Here is a 25,547-nt window from a genome sequence, read left to right on the forward strand (position 1 = left end):
AACTAAATACTCTTTTTCCTTCAGTTTAACAATCCATTCTTTCAGTGTACAAAATTATTCTTCCATTCTTTCAGTATAAAAATTATGTCCTTTTATTTCATAAATTGGTCTCTTTCATTTTAACAGTCCATTCACTCAATTTAATAAACAATTATTTCAGTTTAATAAGTGTTCTCTCAGTTTAATAAATTATTTATTCAGTTTAACAAACAATTATTTCAGTTAAATAAAGTGTTTTTTTTTCAGTTTAATAAAAGATTTCTTCAGTTTAACAAACCATACTTTCAGATAAATTCTCAGATAAGTTCTCTCAGTTTAATAAATAATTCCCTCAGTTCAATAAAGTGTTCTTTCATTTTAATGATTCCTTCAATTTAACAAACCATTCTTCTAGTTAAATAAAGTGATGCCTCAATATAATAATCAATTCCTTTAATTTAACAAACCTTTTTTTTTAGTTAAAGTGATCCCTCAATTTAATGATCATTCCTTATTCCTTATAAGCTCACAGTTTAACAGTCACTTCCTTTTACATGGTATAAATAATGTATAAATAGTTTATTAGTACCTGGTACTGCAGGGGCTTGATGGCAGGCCGTTGTTTGGGGGGGTATGTAGCTAAATGCCTCCCTCTCGTGTTGTGTTGTTTAATGACACAGGGACTTTTATTTTGGCGGGTCCCGCCCCTTATTGTTGATTGACGCGCGCTTGTGGCACCGCGTGAGCGCGGTAGATGTTAGTAGCGGAGAATAAAGCGCTGTAAACGGGAAACCCGCGGATTCTCCATGGAGCTGATTAACCAGCTCTTACTGCAGTACCCGCAGCTGCTGCTCGCGGGGGCCGGCGCGACCGCTGCGCTCACCGGAGGCGCTCTGGCGTACAGAATAGCGAACAGGTACCGGGAGGCCTCCGTTACCCGGAGTTAGCCGGAGTTAGCCTGAGAGCTAACTGCCGCTAACTGACTAAAACCGGGGAGCTTTAACGTTACTGTTTATAAACCAGTTGTTTATGTGTTAGTCTAGTAAAAGATGAAGGTGTAAACAGTGATGTGTAAAATCTGAAGATTAACGGGCCGCATGATTAACGCGGGAGATCTGTAGTAATCTAGAGGAGAAACATATGGAGCTTAATCTGGCTTCTTCCTCTGCTTGTTGGAAATGTTTCGTTCCACCTTAAATCTTAAACAGTGCCGCCATTAAATCCTGCCGCGCTTGGAGGCGCGAGACTGCATGTAAAGCACCATTTAAGGTGGAATGGAGACATTCCAATCATCTTACTTTTTTTGTCATAGCAGCAAGTTAGTGTATATATATATTTTTATACGTAGTTATGTCACGATAGATGCATTATATTATCGATTTATCATACAATATAAGGGCTTACTTCAAAAGTAATTATTTTGTAGCTAATTAAGTTAGATATCTGTTGGCCAATGTTTTTACAGTAAGTAAACAGATACCATTAACATGAATGGACCAGCATCTAGCTCTGTTTAAAAACAGTGATTTGTTGCATGTATTTAGAATATTTAAGCATTTTCTATATTCTAATATCTAAAATATAAAATATATTGTGGTTCGTTTAATGCTTTTTTTAATTTGTTAAATAATTCCATATTTTTCATCATAGTTTAGACGACTTTAGTAGTAATCTACAATGCAGAGAATTATAATATATATATAAAAAAAAAAAACCTGGTATTGTTTATCAGTGGTATAAAATGGTCTTAAAATTGATTGTATAGCAATAAATTCTGCCACAGTGTATGTCCTAAAAGTCTTTTATACATATAACAATTGGAATATCTGCAGTAGTATGTCCTGATGAATATAACTGGCTACTCAGATTCTTTTTTTTTTTTTTTTTTTTAAATATAGAGTTTTAGTGTGGAGATTAGCAGAAAGATTTATCAGAATCCTGTGTACCAGTATTGGGGTCAGATGTACCGCTACTGTCAGATGTACCACCCCTAGGCAGTGGGGGAAGTTTTGACTCTTTAGCTTTGAAAAATCCATTTCTGTGTTCAGTTTGAATTAAACAGCACAGTTTATTTTGCAGCAGGCCCTAAATAATCAAGGCAAAAAATAGTTTAGATATGTAGTCGTCAAATTCATTTGTACAACTTCATCGTAGAACAGGGAGCTTGGTAATATATAATATTAAGCAGCCGGTAGATTTGCTGTTTTTATTAGAGACAAAGTAGTACCAATGCATAACTGTCTATTGTAAATGTTTGGCTACATTGGAAAGGTAATGATTAGTCAAAATAATTACCATTGTTGATTATACAAATTTAGAACCTCTAAATTTCAGTGTTGACTAATCGTTAATCATCACTGCACTAATCAGCACTGCACAAAGTGCTGAGGACAGAGGTACAAATGGACTTAAACTTAACTTGCTTTGTGTCTCTTAAAGTGCCCAAACACAAAAGATTACCTGTTTTTACCTATTTATGCGACTAAGCGTAAAAAAAAAATCAGCTTAGTACCTCACAGAAAAAGTAAAAATTGATTACCGATCAATAGATTTTTCTACATTGATACTTTTATATTTTTTGTAGCTTATAAAGAGAATTTAGTGAAGTCACAACAGTTACTTTTTATTTAATCACTTCTTATTTAATTAAATATTAAATTAATTCCCTTTTTTGTGTGAATAAGGTGAGCTGTCTAGTTACTTGGCTTTTCTTTACTTCTTTACAATAGCATACAATTGTGGAATTTAGTTTACTAGCCTGTGCATTCTGTTCACATTTACTAATTGTGCAAATTGGTTTATAAATACGTTCTTTTCTCTGTTTTGTAGAAAGAAACCATCTCATGTTAATGTGAATTGCTGGTTCTGTAATCAAGACACAGAAGTTCCGTATGGAAACCGAAACTGCTGGGACTGCCCATACTGCGAGCAGTACAATGGCTTCCAGGAGGTATCACCTTATTTCAGACATAAATAATACAGACATAAATAATTTACTGAACATTTATTCATATTTCAGTCCTGATTCGGTCTTGTTTTTTTTTGTGTCCGTCTCTTGCAGAACGGTGACTATAACAAACCAATACCTGCGCAATACATGGAGCATCTCAACCATGGAGTGTCAGCAGGAGTTCCTGTGTCTGAAGCTCCTAAGACTCTGCAGTGGGTCAACTGCCAGATGCTGCTGTGCAAAAAGTGCAACACTAATCAGACGCTGAAGATTAAGCAGTTGGCTTCATTCATTCCCAGAGAGGAAGTAGGTTTTGTTTTGGACTGTTCCGTTTTGTGATCTGTACAGAGAGTTGATTCTTGGGTACACAATACAACTTTTTTTAAGATTGTAGCAGATTATAGAATGGATAAAATCGTGTATGTAATTATATTCGACTCTCGCACTTCCCAAATTAGTTTTCATGACGTTTCTAGAATTCATACACTGCACTACTCCATCCTATTGAAGTCAGTCGAATCAAAAACACTTACTGGCTTGGCTTTACATGGGAGCCTGAAATATTCCACCCTGATTAGTAGGGCTGCAACAATGCTGATTATTTAAATTTGTTGACTACAAATTTCATTGTCGACTAATCGTTATTTGTAACAATACTGCATTATACAAAGTGTTGGGGACAGAAGTGCAATGGGAGATGGATAAATGGCTCACTCACACAGTTCACACTCAGCTTAGTCTCTCTCCAAAAGTGACCAAACACAACAGATTATATATTTACTCACTAAATATCAGCACTTCATACATTTAAACAACATCTAGACATTTAAATGGCTTTTAAATCTCATATTCAGCTGTTTCCATCATTTTTAGAGGTGGAGGACATGGCAGAAATAATCGTTGACTAATTGAAAAAAAAAATCATTAGATTAGTCGGCTACCAAAATAATCATTAGTTGCAGCTCTAATGAATAAGGCAGCAGTATGGAACATATGGTAGTGTTGGAGTGTAACAGCTGCTTTTTTTTTTAAGGTGGAATGTAAAACTGAAATGAATAAACCGCATAAAAAGAAGCCTTCTTGTGTTTAGTTTTCATCCACAGCTTCTATTGGCTGTTCTATTGTTGACAGGACAGTTTCATATTGAGTCGCTGTCCAGTATACACCATTACGTAAAATAATTTAAAAAAAAAAAAATTATAAAAAAAAATTAAAAATCAGCACCATTCCTCACACACTACTCAATTCTCTCTCCAATTGTCCACTCTGACTTTCTATATAGAAAAATATATAGAAAATCTGCCAAGTCAACTAGCACAGACTCGATCAAATCCTGGCTCTACATTTCCTCTAATGTTGGCAGGGTTGCTGACAGTTTGTTGATCTACAAAGTTGTTTTTCCAGAAACGTATCTTTTTGCCTGTACATGTTTACTGCAGTGTTGAAGTTCTAAATCTTGATGAGAACCATTAGAAAGATTAGTCATAAGTTTGAGTGAGAGACTTTTTTGCTTTTGTATGATTCATATAAACCAATCCATTATATGAAAATTAAAATTTGTATACTTTTACTGCTTTTAACATCAGGGCAAGACTTTGGATTAATTTATTCAAAGCACGTTGTTCCAGATGTTCTGGCCTTTGTCTGGGTTTCTCAGGAGTTTTTGTTTTGTTTTAACAGTAAGGGTTTTTACGCTTCACACCTCTTATTACAATTTCTTTCTGATAGTAAATGCTGATATTTTGACATTTGAACTGATGAGTTATCTAAATTGGTTATGACATTTGAGAGGCCTAGTCATGCTGAATCTAATTTTACAGACAAAAAAGTGCATGTTATATTTATTCAGTCTATAGGAGCATAGATGAAAGACCGAGGCATCACTTTTATGTACTATACAGCACTATTTTTTAAGGTGGCAGTCTGTATTATTTTGTTTCTAAACTGAAAGCAGAAGCATTTCTGAGTGGAGAAGGGATAAAGTATTGTGTTTAATGGTACCAGTGTGCTGGAACGACCATCCCTGCTAAGCCTAATATACATATACATATATTATTTATATGTGTAATATACCTTTACAAACTTAAGTCACACGTACAGCGTCTAAAAGAGGATCCGGCTCAGTTTTACTGAACGAGAGCGGCTGGTGGAGCAATGGGGTCTTCAGAAGGGGAAACTCGGTTTCGTCCGCTCTGAAAGGAGACCACATCACACCCGCCCAGTTAAAAATGATTCTTCCGCATTTTCAGTGCAATTACCCATTCCCACCAGAGAGGGCCCTTAATCCCAAAACTTACGGACATCAGCTTTATGTCTGTTGTGTTTACAGTCTGTTGGCAGTTGTGCGTGAATTATTTTGCAGACATTGTTTTGGATTGGCTGATTTCATAAAGTTGGGAGATCTTTTTAGAACTCTTCTCAGACTCATGGATTCTTTTATTGCTTTACAGGACAATTATGATGAAGAAATCGAGGTCTACAAGCATCACCTCGAGCAGACGTATAAGTTGTGTCGGCCTTGTCAGACAGCAGTGGAGTACTACATCAAGCACCAGAACCGACAGTTACGGGCTCTGCTCTTCAATCACCAACTCCGACGCAGCCGTGATGCAGACAAAGCCTTCATTAAGGTGATTTACTGGAGTTAAAGATGGAATGTCCTTGTAATTCTACAGCTGCTCTGGTTTTGGCTTTCTATTACTAGTACAGGGCAATGTAAACTAGTCAGGCTCCACTGTTAGGTCACACACGCACACTCACTAGCTGGACAATTGGCACTGCCCTGCAAAGTCATGAAGCTGTTGTGACTTTGCACCACTATGCAAACAGCTCTAGCTGCTAACTGTAGCTGTGATTGCCTTTGTTTAACAAATAAAGTAAGAGTTGGGTATTTTTTTTTTTCTAGATTAGCAGCTACCATATAATAAGGAAGATTTGTAGCCGTAAATCATTAATATTAGGAGATTAATGGGGGTAAATGAAAACAGAGCTAAAGTTCTTGGCATCTTTACCCTAAACAAATGGATAGGTTCAGTATTTCACAGGAAATGTAGCTTCAGTCTATTAAAGCTAAATATCTACAGCAGATTTTTCTTGCTGTGTGTAGTATTTAAAAATCAAGCAATACTCTCTATTCTGTATAGTGCATAAATGAAAACTGTGTTTAAAAAATACTTATTTTATTGTTTATGATTTTACTAAAACCAACATGTTTAGACTAGATATTTTTTGTCATGTGTGACACTTGGGTTATTTGTGGTAGTGTGAACAGCAAAAATACACTAAATATGATATTTCAGTTCTGTGTTTGATATTGACACCCAATGCATATCAAATAGACAGCAATGCGGCTTTGTCTGAACAGCCTGATCAGAATTTGTGACTTATAAATACAAGAATCTTGGAAGAATAAGCATATAATTGCATTAATCCTACCAAACAAGGAGAGTGGGAGTACTCTCCACAGTGGTGAAATTTCATCACTGCTAAATATTTCACAGCCAACTGTCAGTGCTATTATAACATTGTGGAAGTGACAGGGAACAAAAAGCAAATCATCTAAAAAATATTTTTTGTGAAAATCAGATTTTGAGCCACTTCACCTGCTGCAGTAGTCCTCTATACATTAATTCATCATACAGCAGTTCTTACTTAATTTCTGATATGTTTTAAGTACCCATGCTTTTTTCCAATGGGAAATAGAATAAAATTAAAGGCAGATGAATTTCAGTCTAGTTTTAACCTTTTAACAGTTTTTAAGTACATAGTTTATGTAATACAGAAATTTAATGGCGCTAAAACACACTGCGTTCACGTTATCTTACGGACACTAATAAAGTCCCCATTTCATCTGTATAGACTTATTTTTTCTAGTTGGCACACTTCATGTTTAACGTAGATGGGTGGGCGTTTTTGATATTCAGAGATAGTGATGGACCTGTTGCTTCTTGCTCAGTTTCTGGCAGGTGCTGCTGCTGCTGTTTTATTCCTTGTTGTTTTGTGACTTACCATACCAGCTTTTAGCATTCTGGCCATGTGCATACCAAGTATTCAACTTTAATTTTTTTTTTTTTCCTCTCTACAGAGCAACTACCCTCTCTCCACACCTGCCTGGCTGGTAGGCTTCCGGACCATGGCCTTCCTGGTCTGCGCTTTTCTGGTGGCAGTGGCCGTGTACGGATCCGGGGATTTATCCTCTCAGCCCAACAGCCCACAGACCCTGAGCGGAGGAGTCCCCCCACCTAAGCGTGCCATGCAAAACGAAACTGATGCCAAGGCCAACAACAGCACCAAGGCCGAGCAGATGTGGAACGATCTGATGGGCCTTCTTCCAGAGCAAGCTGTCGAGAATGTCAAGCTGATTTGGCAATCTGGAAGCAACCACCAGATGGCCGTTGCTTCTGTGGGCCTTCTGACTTGCATAACCGGTGTCTTAATGGCAGGCCCTGTCAGGTGAAAAGTGCTTGCTTTCTTATCACAGTGCATTTTGTTTAGGTAACGTAATACATGAATAATCTATCGTCACTGTTGGACAAAAACCTTGTAGCTCCATTTTTGCTGAGGTAACTAGGTAGACTTAGCATAGACTGGCAATGGTTCTCTGTGTAAACTTCGAGTCACATGTCACTTTCTGTGGTCTTGATATGGCTCTAATTTAATAAAGTTAATGAAGTTTTGTGGAGCTTCGAGAATGTGAACAGTGTTTAGAGTCATGAAGGACCTGTGTGTGTTGACGCATGGGTCTGAAACAGGCTGTGTTACATTACAAATATATATATTTTTTTGGTCAAAGCAGCAGTCCCTAAGATTTTTTTTTTTCTTTTTTTTTTTTTTTTTTTTTTGAAAGCAGTAGTATTCCTGAGTTGGGAGGGGACAAAACATTATACTTTATGTCCCTATCATCCCTGCAAAAAAAAAAAAAAAAAAAAAAAAAAAAAAAAAAATATATATATATATATATATATATATATATATATATATATATATATATATATATATATATTATTGTATTACATACATTTTGTCAGCATTTCACAAATTAATGAAATTAAACAATGAACAAGAAATATACTCAGAATATCACACAGCAATTTATTAAAATAAACCTACATTTAAAAGTATTTTCCACATTCTCACCATATATATCTTTTTATTTCCAAATCTGGAAAAAAAACTGTGGACCGTTGCTTTAATTGTTAAATCTTCCTTTCTCTCTTCTCTCCCTTTTCTTATTTATCTCTTACCCTTTTCGCACTTACCATAACACTCATTTAAATTTAAAAGCCCTCACTGTGTCATTGGATCAGTAAAAATGTTCAAAATAAATTGTGATAAATATTTTTGCAGTCTTTCCTTTGAATATTTAGATAACTTTTTTTTTTTTACTCTTTCAAAGTTGCTGTTTTGGTGATACAAGATTTTTGTACTACAGTGATGTGTGTAATATGTATGTATGTATATATATTTGTATTGAACGTCTTTCTCATGTGTTTCTATACACTTCTTGATTGAAGGTTGAGGAGAATTGATGCTGTGGCTTCCTTCCTCTGGCTCCTGGTTTTATGCCTGTACTTTGTCGAGTGCTACCTCAAGACGGACATCCCCGATTGGCTGGACACGATCAAGTTCAGCACCACCTCCCTCTGCTGCTTGGTTGGTTTTGCTGCTGCTGTGGCGACACGCAAGCCCATGAGAAGAACCAGAGGCCGCAGGTCAGAATCCGAACAGTGATCCTTACTAAGCCATTTATAAGTCCTAGTTGAGCAGATCACAGCTTAGGAGCTTCTCCTCATTCATCTGTGTGATTCTGATTCATTTTACTGTCTCTCCCTTCTCTCCTCCACTGACATAAACCTGGTATATGTTTGTCAATCAAAAATCCCTTTTTTTCCTGTGGCTGTCATCATTTTACGTGTTTTAGTTTTAAGAAATTCCAGTCAGAGAATCGGTGGATACAGAGTTCTCTCTCGTGCGTAATGTGGTGATGGTTTTGGGATCTGAGTTTGAATGAGTTTTGGGAAGATGTAACTGTACACCTTAACGGAGGATCGAGAAGACAGGTGACTAAAATACTCAAGAATGACTTGAGACCACAGGTATTCTTTTGATATATGATTCACCTTTCACTACTATAATTACTACTAATAATAATGCTACTATTACTGCGTTTACTATTACTACTACACCCAATGACCAACACTAATGTATTGTATTTCTTTTTATTTATTTGCAAAGTACGTACTTTATAACAGTAAAATATGAAGTTTAAAATATGCCAAATAATAAAAGGCCTATTATAGTTTAATCTTTTGGATCTGGTCCAGATATCCTAAATGTGCAGAAATGATTTTGCAAATACAGCTCTAAAAAAAAAAAAATATGAGTTTCTTTGATTTTACCAAATAGAAAACCTCTAGAATATAATCAAGAGGAAGATGGATGATCACAAGCCATCAAACCAAACTGAACTGCTTGATTTTTTGCACCAGGAGTAAAGGCATAAAGTTATTCAAAAGCAGTGTGTAAGACTGGTGGAGGAGAACATGATGCCAAGATGCATGAAAACCAGGATTATTCCACCAAATATGATTAAATTAATGTGATTAAAAACCAGGGTTATTCCACCAAATATTGATTTCTGAAATATTAAAACTTTATGAATATGAACTTGTTTATTTGCATTATTTGAGGTCTGAAAGCTCTGCATCTTTTTGTTATTTCAACCATCATGTTGTAGTTTATAGAATAAAACAATAATGTTAATTTCACTCAAACATAATCCTATAAATAGCAAAATCAGAGAAACTGATTCAGAAACTGAAGTGGTCTCAGATTTTTTTTCCCAGAGCTGTACATTTTAAATAGAGCAGATCATGAAAATCTAAAACAAAATCAATCTTTGGATAAAGTAAGCATATTATTAGTTACATGTGTTAACTAAGTAGAGCTTTTTGTTAACTGTGAATATTTTATTTACTTTTGTCTCAAAACACTAGTTGACTGACTTGAAAGTAACATTTAGTTATTGTAGCTCTAATGTCGGTTCTCTTTGTTAGAGGAACCTTAATTAGAATCGTGATTTTCAAATTACATTTCTACACTACATTCTCGCACTACATTTAAATAACACTTAAAAAAAACTGACGCTTTTCATGCAATTAAATAACAAAATAATAATAAAAAAGGCATTATAACTTAATTTTAAGTGGGGCATAGGCCTTTCACGGTCCTTTTTTTGGCGATATGTTGTCCCATAAATAATTGGGATAGCTTATATATTATTGTTATTCCAATTTTCAGACCAATTTATGCCACTGGTATATTGACAGTATATAATGTAATTGAAATGTTAAATTCTAAATAAATCCAATTCACTTTTATAGGCTCTTCCCGCACAGTTAAACACGGTGGGTAATATTGGAAGTCAGCAAAAAATATTATTATTTACATATATTTTAAGGTAGGTCAATAATGTTGAATATAATAATGAAAGGCTTAGTGTGCCAGCACTTAATTATTTTGATTAAGTCAGTAAGTTCTTCATTCGTAAGTTCAATATTGTATCATTTAGTCTTTTAGAAAAATGATCTGTCCATTTCTGCTTGCATTATCAGCTTACCATTATCTAACCTCTGAAATATTAGCCAGGGTTCATTTAATCTATCTATACTAATAATATTGATAAAGGTATGGTAATGTTGCTGTTAATAGACACACAACACTATGGTATTTTAAGCTTTAATGAATTTTATAAAAGTAGTATAATGAGAAAGTTAAACTGCCTTTTTTGGGAAAACATTTATTTAATCGCATTTTAAGTATTTTTAATGTATTTGTGCTGACTGCAAAAGTGAGTGTGAACCTGTAGATGGGAAAGTACAACTGTAGAACTGTAGACCTTTTTTTTATGTGTGTAGCCTCTGCATTACTGTATCTCACAAATAACTCATTTGAGCATTTGTAGTGTGTTGCTGTGAAGTTAAAGGTCCAATAAGTAACGAAAGGGACAGATGCTTTTTTATATATAGATATTGTGTAATGAATTGATGGGATGATTAATGATGTTTGCTCCTTATATTAAATATGCCGTCTACCTATAATTAATCTCTCAGACATTACATGTTTGTTTTTTTTTTAAATCAAAGTAAATTACTTATTGGACTTTTTTTTATTGTTTTTTTGTTTTGTATTGTTTTGATGGTTACTACAGTGTTATTGACATAGACTTCCTCTGTCTGGAGATGTGTTTTGTGGATTGTGTCACTTTATGCAGCCTTTTTGAGAAAGAGCTTCCTAAAACTGTTGCTCATTAAGTTTTAAACGCGAGTGCTATACTTCTTTCTGTAATACTGCAAGCTTTTAGGTCACTGTAATGCACGAAACATACTTCAAAACAAGGACATGAAGGAATTGCAATGCCCTCAACACTAGAAGAGTGAGAGGTCACTCACCTGCTCTTTTTAAACTGCCACTGATGCAGCATCACTGCGTAGCCAATGCAGGCCAGCCATACTCTCTTGGACTCCAGCTGCTGATGGAAAGCAGCATTATCCGGAATTCATCCCAATGATTGACGGATCATAGTGACCACACCTTAGTCAGCAACGGAGCCGTCCTGAAATATTTTGGGGCTGTTTTAAAACCAGGATTAAACCTTGTCGTAAACTAACATTTTATTTTCAGTAGAAAACCTTCATTTAATTTGCAGTTTAGTCACAAGAATTACGTTATTAACTTGTCATACAATAAATGGACATAACCTCAATAATATTTCATAATGGACCATTGCGTGATTTCGTCTATTGTGTTTATTTGTATGTTTATTCACATATATAACATGGAACAGGATCAGTAAACAGTATAAATTAGATGTTTAATAGCTGTGACTCCATACTCACAGTTTGGACAGACTGCAGCCATGTATGTGTTTTTCTCAGATATCCTATGAGAAAATTACAGAATGAATTAGCTACTGTTTTTTTTTTCTTTTGTTAGTTTTTTCATCCGGACTCACATCTCTGAGTTTCGTCACCTCGCATTTAATAAAATAGCTATTTATTCACTGCCACACACCGTAGTTACACTGTGGGCGCACGTTTCCATGGAAATTTATGTAAATACAACAGCGAGTGGAAATGGAGGAGCTACTGAACGCGATGTCATGTGACCGAGAAAGCCAAAAAAAACTCACTGGTCCTCCTGTTTTTTTTTTTCAATTACAGTCCAGATGCAAGAGTTTTATCACTGAGTAGTGTGAAATATTTTTCACAGACGTCCCCCTGAGAAACTGATCCCATCTGAATAGGGCTTTTCCCAAACTATGATTAATTATTTAAAATTTTGTTCTTGTTCAAAGGGTATAATTGCTTTGTTATGCTATTCTATTATCAATATATCAGTGGCATTTAATGAACTTAAAATGACAATATTGTTTATCGCAATAATTTCTGGAATTATCTATCGGCTACAAAACATATTTATTGTGACAGGCCTAACTATGTTTAATCTCTGTCTGAGCAACCACACCGTAGTAGCTGTGGGAAAGCTCAGAATGTGTCGTACATTTGCTTTTCATTATTAAAATGCAGCATAACACAGTTTTGAACACAACTACACTCAGTCTGTTTAGCTTAAAGCTCTTGTATTCAAGTCCTTGTGTGAAGTGTGTTTCAGGCCTGGTATTAATACTGTTGTCATTCCTTCCATTTCAATTTTTTCTATGTTCGTAAGTTGTTTTAAAGCTCTTACTCACAAAAGGTTCGCTCCATCCCTTTACTTGCTATTAGATGACTTGAAAAACAGCAGGCCTTTACCAGCAGACTGGCATGTATGACTTCTTTACGAATGTGTTGTGTAAACGTGATGTGATTTACTTCCTCTGCTTTTGGTACCAAGTATTGTTTTCTTTTTTTTTTTATATATATTATTACTGTGCCAGCCTACGTATGCAGCTACATTTTATAGTTGAACAGCTGTAAACCTGCACTTAGATTTTTCATGATGTTTGTTAATGTAGTTTCAGTTAAATAAATGATGCAATGTGGATGACAAAACAAAGATTTGATTTGGTCGTCATACAACCTGAGGAGAATTTCCATGGATTTTTATATTAAACGGCATTTTTATTTTGTCCATTTAGCTGGTTTTCAAGTTAGGGATGGGTGATATGATAAAATATCATATGATAAGATATGATGTGATGTGATTAAATGTTTTGCAATACACAATATTTATAGTGTTACATGATGGCAGACAAAATGTATCAATGTAACGTCAGAATCTTAAAAAAAAATACTATTCATTATAGTCAGTACAGATTTATTTAGAATTAAACAGCATGAAACATGAAGTAACAGTTTATCATAGTACAATAAAATATCATATTGCCCACCCTTATTTCAAACATTTGAAATAAAAATACAGTGTGAATAAGCTTTAAAGAAAGATGTGAAACACGTGTTGACACTGATGCTGAAATGTTGGATTTTTGTGTAATGTGAAATGGAAAAATGATTGTCAAGATAAGAAACATAAGCCGTCCTAATGAACGCTCTCTCTCTCTTTAATACTGTTTTCTAATCATGTTTTGGGATGATGTGTGTTATAAGCAAAGGCGTATGATGGAATAAACCTTGTTTTTGTGTTTTTTCAAACAATGCTCTTGTACGTTTTACTGATATTGCAAATAAAGCGCTGTAAAATGGGAGTTGTGTATTTTATGTCTTTGTCTTGGACATTTTTATGATCATTTGTTTTCTCGATTAAGACAACCTACCAGCAAGTTCTTCTCAAATTTAATATGGAGCAAGATTGGATCATTGTGAAGAAGCTGTAACATCCATGGTAGTATCTAAGATGGCCTGTTATAGTGATGTGGCGTATCATTATGATGTAGAAGATCAGTCAAACAGATTAAGGTAGTATTGTACAGTAGATGTTCACCTACAACAGGCTCCCGTAAAATGACAGCAAATGTCATCTCTTGACACATTCGTATTTCATATAAGACGGTTGTCTTTTTATCCATTATTATCTAAAAGATGTTATCAGTGATTTAGACTTATTAACTGAAGTAGGATCCAGTAGGAGGTAAGGATCTTTGTCAGTCTGGAACAGAATCCTCATGTCTTCGTCTGTTTTAGGTATCTGTCGGGCAGTTCTGTTGGGATCTGCTACAGTGGTCAGTCTTCACTGCTCTCTGGATCCTCTTCTTTCATCCCTACACCTCCCCCCAACCTGCCGCAGCTTCTCGCCCACCAACAAAGCCACAAGACCCGCAAAGCTTCCCCCTCCTCCCTGCCGGGTCGCCTCAACAGAGCCCTCTCTCTGGGCACCATTCCCTCTCTAGCCCGCACAGGTGAGGGCCTTTTACTGGTTTTACTTTTTTCTATTTTCTATTAAACAATTGACTTGTTTTTCTGTTGTTGTTTAAAATAATAGCATGCATACCTGCATATAAACATATGATAAAGATGATTCGTCACTTTTCTTAAATGAAATCGATCAGTGAAGAGTCAGCTGTTCAGTATCTGTTTTGGCATCTGTTGCTTTTTGTCATTTTAAAATGGAAAATTTTCAGCTAATCTTTCTAACAAACACTGGACTTGGACTTGGACAAAAATATTTCTGTAAATAATGTGCCTTAGTTTGTACTTAATTTGTTTTTTTTATATACAATCTAATGGGGATTCATTAATTCACCATTAATCGGTTTTGCAGAAACCAAACTAAATGCTGAACATAATTTTTAACAGGTTTTATTACATTTTTATTTTTTGTTCACCACTGCATAAATTAAATTGCCTAAATGTATTTTTAGGCAAATGTAATTCCAAAGTTATGGCTTAAAAGTATTTACTGAACACATTTTGAACATTTATTACAATTAATTAAGGATGGGTGATATGTCCCTAAAATAATATCTAGTATTTTTGCGATTTTTATCTATATTTTTGGCAATAAATTTTAAGAATACGCTACTGCAACAAAATGAATATAAATTGTAGATTTATATAGTAGTTGTAACAGTAGTCAGTGATTCAGCTTTTTATGATGCTAATCATGCCCTCCATATATTCAGGATTAAAGTAAAATAAATGATACTGGACATATACAATCTGTCTGTAGTAGATATTTATTGAAATGAGAAAAGTGTGAATTTTCTTTTTGCTACAAATAGCAAAAATTACCAATATGGCCCTAAAATAATTTCTGAATATTATTTTAAATAATATTTCAGGGTATTTTTGCCATACAGTATTTAAAAAGTTGTTTTATTGTGTACTGTACAATATGACACACCCCTACCCAGCAGACATGCCGACAAATCACGGGTGATGGATTTCCATATATATCCATAAGCCTTATGTCCTTAGTTATGGTTTCTGCTTCCTGTTGCATCAAATTTAAAATCCTGACGCTGGCCTACAAAGCCAAAAACCAAAAATGGACCAGCTCCTTTATACTTGATGGCAATGGTCAAAGCCAGGTCTGTACCATGAACTCTTTGAGCTTCCAGAACGGCTCGGCTCCAACCTCCATCCCTCAAAACCAACAGGAAACAAACCTCCCGACACTTCTCTGTGCTAGAGGACCAAGGTGGTGGAATGAGCTTTCACTGGGTGTCAGAACAAAAGACTTCCCTTTTAAAGAGTCCTGGGGTTCTATACATTACCAAGCTCTGTGAATCTCTTGATCGAAGTCTCTACAAACTAGCTATGGATATTTTGAAGTAAACAACAAAGCACGGGAAAAGGGTGCTTGCTAAATACCCTAAATGTAAATGTCCTCTGTCATCCCACCTCTAGTCTTCTTACTGAGTGACTGCATATTTACCATACTTGTGTTGGACACAGAATGAATGTAGACTCCACATTCAACATACTTGTTCAGTGAACACACAGTCCTTGTGTCCATACTTGTGTCCATGTTAATTAACTAAAGTGTTCAATCAGGTGGCATTAAATAGAGCAACAACCAAACTTTTGCTGAAGACCAGCTGTGTAGAACTGGGGTTTTGCTCCCCTGTCTTAAAGCTCGACCACAAATGATGAGAAGAAGTTCTCGATCGTAGAGTATTTATACAGTGTTCTTTATATAGTCTTTGGGCTCTGGCCCAAGCTGCTGGAGGAGGAGAGGCCTCATGCGTCGTCATGCAGAACCTGGGAGGAGATGATGGGAACACTTACGGGTCAGTGACCGTATGAACAGAACAGTGAACCCGCCTCAGTCGTCACTTCAGGTGTTACCGCACCTACCAGTGGAATTTCAGCACTGAGCTTCTGTTCTGTTCTGTTACCTGCATGATGGAGGGGTTTTTCCAGCGCTAATGGTTGTGGGTTACAGGAAGCTACGTTTTGTTGTATTTTTAGTGAAGAGAAAATGTGTCCTCAGCTGCTGTGTGTCTCGTTCTCGTGTTTGAGCATGAATGCACCGAGTGCAGTGAGTGATTAATGAGTGAACTGTACTGCTGCTCTCAGGTGTTGTCTTTGTTGCAGTGTGTTTCCAGTGTGAAAGCTGGAAAGCTCTCCAGCACACTCAGGCTTTCCAAAAGCCAATAAACGCCAGGGCTGAGACTCCCAGTCTTAGGGAGTGGTATTGAAATGACTGTTATGCCTTGGCTGATGGAATACAGTTTGTTTCATGTTGGGATCCTCAGATGAGACCATGGCAAACTACGCTCTCCTGTAATCAGGCCTGCAGTTGTGTTAGAGGAGCCTTTTTGTCACACTGGGTAGATCTTTTAATTCAGAATGTGACGGGACACAGTTGGTGCAGTCCTTATTAGTCAGGGATGTAATTAGTTTTGGGAGACAGCATTTAAAATAAAGAGTGTGGATTAAGGGTTTGAAAAATAGCTCAAAAAGGTCTATATATACAGCTCTGGAGTTTCTTTGTTTTTACCAAATTGAAAACCTCAAGAATCTAATTAAGAGGAAGATGGATGATCACAAGCCATCAAACCAAACTGAAATGCTTGAATTTTTGCACCAGTAGTGCAGGCATAAAGTTATCCAAAAGCAGTGTGTAAGACTGGTGGAGGAGAACATGCCAAGATGCATGAAAACTGTGATTAAAAACCAGGGTTATTCCACCAAATATTGATTTCTGAACTCTTAAATCTTTATAAGTGTGAATTTTTCTTTGCATTATTTGAGGTCTGAAAGCTCTGCATCTTTTTTTTATTTCAGCCGTTTTTCATTTTCTGCAAATAAATGCTCTAAATGACAATATTTTTATTTGGAATTTGGAGAAATGTTGTCTGTAGGTTATAGAATAGAATAATAATGTTCATTTTACACAAGCAAATGACTATAAATAGCAAAATCTGTGAAACTGATTCAGAAACTGAAGTGGTCTCTTAATTTTTTCTCTTAATAATGCATCTTATGCATATTATATGCCCACAGCTCACAGCTTCCAGCTTCCACATTTCCCACAAATGTCAAGAATAGATCCCAAATTGTATAAAACCTGTCTGTACTGTTGCTTGAAGAGAGAACTTTATTTTCTCTAGGTTAGCGGTCTTTCCACTTGAACAATATGAGACATCTGGCTAGCAAAAAGTCTGAGTGCAGAGAGACAGCATGTTATGTTTAAAAAAGTCTATATGTAGAATTAGCGCAGTCAAAATGAATTAATGAATGTATTACTAGATTTTTCTAATTAATACCAAATGCAAGGCTATCAGTTAAAGTAATATTCATTTTTATGGTATTAAGAGGAACAGTAAAATATGATGAAAGAAAAGGATGTAGCAGTTCATTTTTGTGGTTTGTCTTTTCTTTGTTTGGACTTTTTTTATGTGGAAGTCCCCAACTTAGTCACTCCTGAGCCTTTTACCACAATACAAACTGTAAAATGTATTCTTTTTTCGAATATCTATCATATTCGGTATACGAGTTGTGTTCTGACATTGTCGAATAATCAAATCATTAGCTAATTATTACCGAATCATTTAGCTGGCTTTTTTCAGGTATTTATATTTATTTTTATTATTAGTTAATCTATGCTCATCTAATAGTCAGTTAATAGTTCATATTCTCTGACTCATTACTAAGATCTGTAATCATGACTGTGCCTCTTGGATATATAACATACGGTAACAATAAACTTGTGAAGGGGTTTTGTAATGTTCTGTAAATTGTCTGACAAGATAAAATGTACTTTACTTTTAGAATCAAACACATTTAATATGAAATCAAATGCCAAGCATGAGCTGATCAATCAAGCTGATCCAACATCAATCCTCTAATAAAAAACAAATTAAGAACAGGTGGCTGTGTTTAGTATACACTAAACATACTTACACTTACTGTGTAAAGTACACACTTAAGTGTAAAGATTTGTACTTGTGATCTGTGGTTAAAACCCATCTTGGCCAAACACCATTCGTTTTTTGTAAGATGGGAACATTTCTACATTTTACATCACTCATCTCTCTACAGAAAACCATGTTTTTTTCAAGACAAACTTTTTAACAAGTCTGAAGAGTTCTCTTTCATCGTCCACCTATCCGCAGTCTGTCTCCAGTGATGTTGACTGGTAGGGTATGGGCAATGTTGGCACCTGTTTGAGTGGAGGAAGGTATTTCTGGAATGAGTGTTCAGCAGTGTGATTATTGTGTTGACAGTGTTGATATTTCCTGAAATACAAAAACAACAGATATTCCAAAAGTATTTATAGTTTTGTATTATTTTTTCAGTTGTTGTTCCCCAAAGTTGCTACTGTATTTGCTCTACCTACTGTACCTACTACAGTACTGTACATCGGAACTCTCCAAGTATTGCAGGGGATTACTCTCACACCCTTTACACAGCTGTGCTGCTGACCCTCTCAGGAGCTGCCTTCTCCAGTACCACACCAACTACTGCTTGTACTGTTCTGCCTTAACTCAAACTAGGCCTGTTACAAAGCTCCAGTGAAATAATTTGCTCCAAATTCAAGCATCCACTAAACATTATTTGATCTTTTTTTGTAAATAAGCTCTTTGCATAATGATAGATTAAGAATGATGGCTTGTTGGAACTGTAATTCTATTGGGTTGATATTGGAACAAAGCACTGCATAGACCTCTTTTACATGTGAAACCTGCAACGTTATAAATATTTCAGGGTTCACGGTCATGAAAAACCTGGAAAAGTCATGGAATTTGAAAATGGCAATTTCCAGGCCTGGATAAGTTTTGGAAAAATAAAAATACCCAGAAAGTTTAGGAAAAGTCATGGAAGTCTGGTCTACAAATCTTTGTGTTTCTGTTTATCGATGGAGAAAATCTATTTTGAGCTTACAAATACGACAGCTCAGAGTTAATTCCGTAATTTATCAAAACAATTTAAGCTCTCGGGATCTGACACACATTTTATTATTAAAGATTGTGAGTCAACATTTTATCTGATTCATTTTAGACCTACTATATTAAATTTTAATTATAGTTTTAGTTAAGATTTGTTTTTAGTGTCCATGTCTACCCTGATATTTAAAAAAATGTATGGTGATGGAAATTTGGCTTAAAAGCATGGAAAAGTCATGAACCAATCATGGTAATTTATTGGTTAAAATGTGTATGAACCCTGAATTTACTTAAGTTGACTTCTTTTAAGTTAAGCTTTGGGCCACTTTTGTACAGAGGTGGAAAAAGTACTGAAAAATTGTAATTAAGTAAAAGTACCTTTACTTTGCTAAAATTCTACTCAAGTAAAAGTACCCATCTAAAAATCTACTTGAGTAAAAGTTACATAGTTACTTTTATTTATTTGATGTAAAAAAGTACAACAAATCATAAATTAAATAATTATTAAATTTAATAATTTGATCCCTTCAGGCAGTATTTGTTCAGACCACCGCATAAAACATTTTCAAGAAGTGGTATAGGTTTCTATGATCCATTTATTCTTTACTCTAAACCGTATTTTTATAGTTTTACAGTTTATTATTATTTTTTAACTGCTATTTACATGTTTAACATCCAAGCAGATGTTCCTAATAAAAACTTAAGGAATTATCATTAAAAACATGAAATCGCACAAAAAAGAATGTTGGTCGGCGCATGCGAAGAAGCACATATCGATGGGTAGCATAACTTGACAGAACACCGGTTCCCCCGAGCCGTGCACACAGACCCTAGGCTACATAGCTGGTTTACAGCGTCTCTCCCGCTAACCGTAAAAAATACTGCTGGGAAAAGTTCAGCTGCGCTGCCATGGAGAACAAAACGAAATGAAATCCCCAGCATTTCATTTTTTTTACTCAGTAATGGGTAATTTTCCAATGTAGCGAAGTAAATAACTTGTGTTAAAATGTACTTGAGTAAAAGTAAAATTTAATTATTTTAAAAACTGCTTTAAAAATTACAAATTACTCATAAAATCTACTCAATTACAGTAATGTGAGTAAATGTAATTAGTTACTTTCCACCTCTGCTTTTGTATGATGTATTAAAATCCGATACATATCCTATACGTGGCAGTTAAATTAATTCTGAACAGTTCAGAATCGGAGTACATGCCACTTTTATGTCAAGACATAACTGAGACGTTCACTGAGGAGAAGGAAAAGTGGATGACAGCAGTGAGGGAAATTTTTTATTAAGGGGTAACAGACCTCAAATATATTGGGGTCAAGTCTGTTTATATAAAATAAGGCACACAATGCTGCTACTACTGTTTAGAAGATCCTACAGAAATAGCTAAATATGACAATAGGAGCAGATTTCACACAAAAGCATAAATTGACCTTACATACAGGAAAATACACTTTATGAAACTTAAAAAAAAGAAAATCACAAAGTATTAGTGTTTGCTAATTATTGATAAAAAAAATTATAATAATTATTCAAACTAGCCTTTTATCAACTATAACAATGGCTTGTGTTCTCACTTGTCCTTCCCATTTAATTACAATATATATACTTACATTTTCAAATTTGAAAAAGCTAAACCAATCTAGTTTGAAATAGCTTATACTTGCTATTTATATAAACATAATTCTGTTCTTTCTGGCTTCTTGATTTAGTGTTGCTGTGTTTCTTTCTGTGCTGTTAGATTCTGGCTTCCTGTTCAGCGGGAGTAGACCGTCCTCACAGTGCAAAGACTCTCCACCCTCAGGTAAGTGGAAGTGATGCTCTGTAGGTGTATCATGCATCATGAAAATCCATATTGAACATAAATGTGACTTTTTAGTTTTCTCCATATGTGTAGATTACTACTCTCTGAAGTCTGGAAGCCGGCCGTCCTCCCCCGGCCCCTCCCCCACCCCGTCAGTGGCAGGTTCAGTCACGTCCACCTCCAGCTCGGCCAGGCAGCGCCGGCCTCTCATCAGCCCGGCACGGCTGAACATCAGCGGGCAGAAGCTCCAGCTGTTCCCCTCTCCTTTAGACTCTGTGAACCTGCCTCCTCCACCACCCTGTGTCTCTGAATCCAGCCACTTCCACAGCAGAGCGTTCATACCAGATGTTCCTCACTTTCCCTCACAAAATCATGGTAAACATTACTGTAATTCTTAACGCGAGTAGTACATAGAATATTTTGTAATGTTTGTGCTTTAACATGGTATTTAGATAAAAAAAGGTTCTATAAATATGCAGCATAGACTGTATATAGCTGGACAGAGCATCGTCTCTCAAAAGTGAAGCCACCACAGGTCGGGCGCCCCCTGCTGTTCGGTTTCAGAAAGCTGTGTAACCCCCCCCATCCCCATAGGTTCCAACGGCAAAACAGACAACTTTCAATAACTTTTTTCCCCAATATACTGTAATTCTACCTCCTTTATTTAAATGCAACAGCTAGTGTAACCTCTGCTTATATTGTTCAATTTTTATTTCCCCACAGAACTCGTTTTTTAAAACGTTGTTCAGCTCTATTTAAAAAAGGTGTGGTTATTGTAAAAGGGCTGGTTATGGGCGGGACCAATAACAGACCGTCAGCTCCGCTCCGCCCCGCTCTGCAGCCTGTGACCGCGAGGCAGCCCTAAGGGGCGGGGTAATTTAAATGAGTATGCTGTCTCAACACAGTCTTTCTCCCTCCTCTAGTCTCTACTGCACAGACTCGGGTGTCAGGATCGCCAACATGGCGGAAGATTTTGGCTTCATTTTCACTGAATGAATGGGAACGGAGACACAGCGTCCATCTTTTTTTACAGTCTCTTATATGCAGTATAAAAATCTACCCTGCTAGTTGACCAAGACTGCTCTGCATAAATGACTGGGATGGGAGTGGCTACTTGATTTATTCTTGGCTGTCATTTCCAGTCTTAAGTTATATATCTGTTTATTGTTTATTGTTTATTTTGTAAACAATAACATACCAAGACTTTTGAAAAAATAAATAAATAAATAAGAGTCTAACAAAAAAATAGAAGAAAAATAAACAAATGTGACCACAAAACTAAAGTGAAGCATATTTTGTTATTTTGTGCATGCATGTAATCTGCAGACAAGAATGTTGCGATTTTACACTGTCATTTTTTTTTTATACAATATTGCACACCCCTGCTGCTCTCAATACAAAACAGCAAATATCAGTATCACAGAATGAAGAAATGGGCTTATATATAGACTTTCTTAACAGAGGTGGTTACAAAGTCACATGTATTAGTCATTTTGCTCCAGTTGTGCTGTATTTTTGTTTCAGACTTGGGTTCGATATTTGATGACGCGAGTGTTTTTGATCATGTGGAGAAGAAAAAGAGCAGCTCTACAGGGTCATCCAACTGCCATGTGGACACAACAACCGGGAATGAAAACGACAGCAAATCTAACTGGAAAGGTGAGAGAGCCAGTTATCTGGCCCTTAGTCATTATTTGTTTCCTGCTTGATAAGACTGCCAAACACACATTTTTAAATTACATTTTAATTGAAAAGGATATTTTTATTACAATACAACAAACAAACATGTCCTTCCTAAATGTAAAACCGTTTATAATGTTTGAGGAAGATTTTGGTGATTGGATGGATGGAATTAACACATTGTATGCATTTTGTCCAGTCTGTGTTAAATCTATTATTTTTGGAGTTTTAATATATAATATAAACATTGTTAATGAACATTTAATCCAGTCTTCCATTTTTGGTGATACCAATTTATAGTTAATGCCTTTCTTTAATGTTGCTAGGAGTAGATAAACATATATTCACTTAAAGTGCTGTACATGTCCATGGGAGTGTTTCGCTTACATATAGGGTTTGTATGGTCATGAAAAACCTGAAAAAATCATGGAATTTAAAAATAGTCATTTCCAGGCCTGGATAAGTTTTGAAAAATTAAAATATGCAAAAGAAGTTTTGGGAAAGTCATGGAAATTTCTGTTTATGGATGGAGAAAATCTATTTTGAGCTACAAATACATCAGCTCAGAGTTAATTCAGTAATTTAGCCCTATGCAGTGGAGCTCTCAGGATCTGACACATTTTATTCTTAGGGATTGTGTGTCAACCTGTTATCGGATTTCGATTGAAACCTGCTATAGTCAATTTTGATTATAGTTTGGGTTGATTTTTGGTTTTACCGTCCTCGTCTGCACTGATGTTTTAAAAATCCTATGGTCATGAAAATTTGCCTTAAAGGCATAGAAAAGTCATAAACAAATTATGGAAATGTATTGGTAAAAAAGTGTATGAACCCTTATATAAAATATTTAAGGTCAAAAGGGAACAAAAACGCATTTATTTGTATGTACTCTGTTCTTATTGTTCCGACTGCAGGTCGCGTCGGTCGCTCTCTATGGCCAGGACTTCTGTTTGCCAGCTTGACTGCCAACCTCACCTTTATGTGGTTGTATCTGTATTATAACTGGAGATGAGAAGGAGCTCTAGGACCAGCGTCTTCCTGACGTGCTGACTTCATGAGCATTTACACTACTGGTAGCTGTTTTTTGCTGCTTGTTTGTTGATCTACAAAGTTTCTTCACAATCTTTTGGCATGTTTTGAGTCAGGTTTTGTGAAAACTTTCTTATTGGTTGGTATTAAATACCACTTCTGCTCACCGAGGGGAGCAGCTCTAACACATGGCAGATTTTGTAAGATGTTCTGTAACATTTTAAGAGCATGTTTTGTTTAATTGAAGAGAATTGGGTCTTCTGATTTACCATGTTTGAGTATTTGTGTGCTGATGTGCTATGTGCTGATATGCAGTATAATAAGGTTTTTATTAACGTCTCCCATCAGGTGTAATATTATTACACAGCTTTAACAGGAGTGTTCTAATGTGAATTTACATGGTGCTATAGTCTGTATGATTGTGTTCATACTTTTCTCCTGTCAGCATTTTCCCAATTGTAAAGATAAGAGAGGATATTGGTTGTTGTGACTGTAATCCTGTACCTGTTAACTTTGGTATAAATTGACATTATATTATTTACATTTTGGACCTGGTAATAATGTCAACATGCTAATTGCCAAATAACTAATTTGTCGAAAGATGTAAATGATGTTTAAGGATGTTTATCACCATTTATTGGTGTCCTGAGATTTGAGTTTTGTGTCTTTTGTGACGATAGCTCTTTCTGTTTCTATGAAACAGATCCATACATTTGATACAGTACTGTTTGTAGATACAGAATATCACCTCAATATTTCTCAATGTTTTCTGGTTCATATTCTGCATGTATTCTCTTTCATTTGAGATGCATTCATACACTAAACTGAAAATATTAAGTATTTCTGAAATACTTAAGGAGCAACTTGACTTTATGATGTTAGTTAAACTACTTGAAAAGACATTCAGGCTCAGAGTTCCAGAATAAATGTGTGCTGTGTTTTATTTGCTGCAGAAGATATAATTTTAAGAGAATGCTAAAACTGAACTTCTTAATTTTGCATTTTCTTTCTTTAGTTTTCCCTGTACAGAAATGTCTTAATGAGGACCTTCACGCCTGCGAAGTGTGTACAGTGTATTTAGTCCATTGTGAATGTGTATTTATTGATCTGTATAGTGAAAACACTGGCAAGGTATGAATGAAGAGTCAGCAGACAGATAAACATGTAAATACACTCCATGTCTGTAAATAAAACATTCCCTCAAATCAGCATAGTGTGTTTGTTGCTTGGATATCAAATTATTTTTCCTTGTTTTTAAATGTAATAAAAACAGTAAAATAAGTAAATTCGTATACAAATGATATTTAAATATTTTTTATATTTTATAGTTAAATAAGTTATATCACAATATATTAGAAGGCTAATAATAAAAATATTATTTAGAGCATTCATTTGCAGAAAATAAGAAATGGCAGAAATAACAAAAAAGATGCAGGGCTCTCAGACCTCAAATAATGCAAAGTTCATTTTTATAAAGTTTTAAGAGTTAAAAAATCAATATTTGGTGCAATAACCCTGGTTTTTAATCATAGTTTTCATGCATCTTGGCATGTTCTCCTCCACCAGTCTTACACACTGCTTTTGATAACTTTATTTTACTTCTGGTGCAAAAATTCAAGCAGTTCAGCCTGGTTTGATGGGTTATTTTTCCAGAGCCGAATATCAGAAACATGCTTAAGTTGGGAAATCCATCTCAACAAACAAGAACATTATCTGATCTCAGACTTTTAAAACTATAGTATAAAGCTCTGTTTTTAAAAATCTCTATCTTGGAGACCATTACCAAAAGGCTCTTTTTTTAAATA

The 25,547-nt window shown here is 35.4% G+C and overlaps 1 protein-coding gene across 2 annotated transcripts; it reads left to right on the forward strand.

Moving 5' to 3' along the window:
• The first annotated feature begins 687 nt into the window (after positions 1-687).
• Positions 688-24,950, forward strand: tmem201 (transmembrane protein 201). 2 transcript variants are annotated; one of them, XM_015605194.3, is made up of 11 exons: positions 688-895; positions 2,809-2,929; positions 3,041-3,235; positions 5,380-5,559; positions 7,014-7,381; positions 8,443-8,640; positions 14,071-14,285; positions 20,971-21,033; positions 21,109-21,408; positions 22,558-22,692; positions 23,628-24,950. In XM_015605194.3, the coding sequence occupies exons 1-11, from the start codon at positions 786-788 to the stop codon at positions 23,723-23,725; spliced, it is 1,983 nt and encodes a 660-aa protein (XP_015460680.2). In that variant the 5' UTR covers positions 688-785; the 3' UTR covers positions 23,726-24,950. The 2 variants fall into 2 exon arrangements, with proteins under 2 accessions (XP_015460680.2, XP_007246890.2); XM_007246828.3 differs by having other exon boundaries at positions 21,127-21,408.
• Positions 24,951-25,547: the final 597 nt, after the last annotated feature.

This window comes from Astyanax mexicanus, chromosome 13 (genome assembly GCF_023375975.1).
Source record: "Astyanax mexicanus isolate ESR-SI-001 chromosome 13, AstMex3_surface, whole genome shotgun sequence".
NCBI classification, from domain to species: domain Eukaryota; kingdom Metazoa; phylum Chordata; class Actinopteri; order Characiformes; family Acestrorhamphidae; genus Astyanax; species Astyanax mexicanus.

Excerpts from the sequence above, each read along its gene's own strand:
- tmem201 (XM_015605194.3), top strand. The coding sequence starts at position 786 with ATGGAGCTGATTAACCAGCTCTTACTGCAGTACCCGCAGCTGCTGCTC. Across the intron at positions 2,930-3,040 it reads AGTACAATGGCTTCCAGGAG|AACGGTGACTATAACAAACC; the intron begins GTATCACCTTAT and ends CGTCTCTTGCAG. Across the intron at positions 22,693-23,627 it reads CAGCAAATCTAACTGGAAAG|GTCGCGTCGGTCGCTCTCTA; the intron begins GTGAGAGAGCCA and ends TTCCGACTGCAG.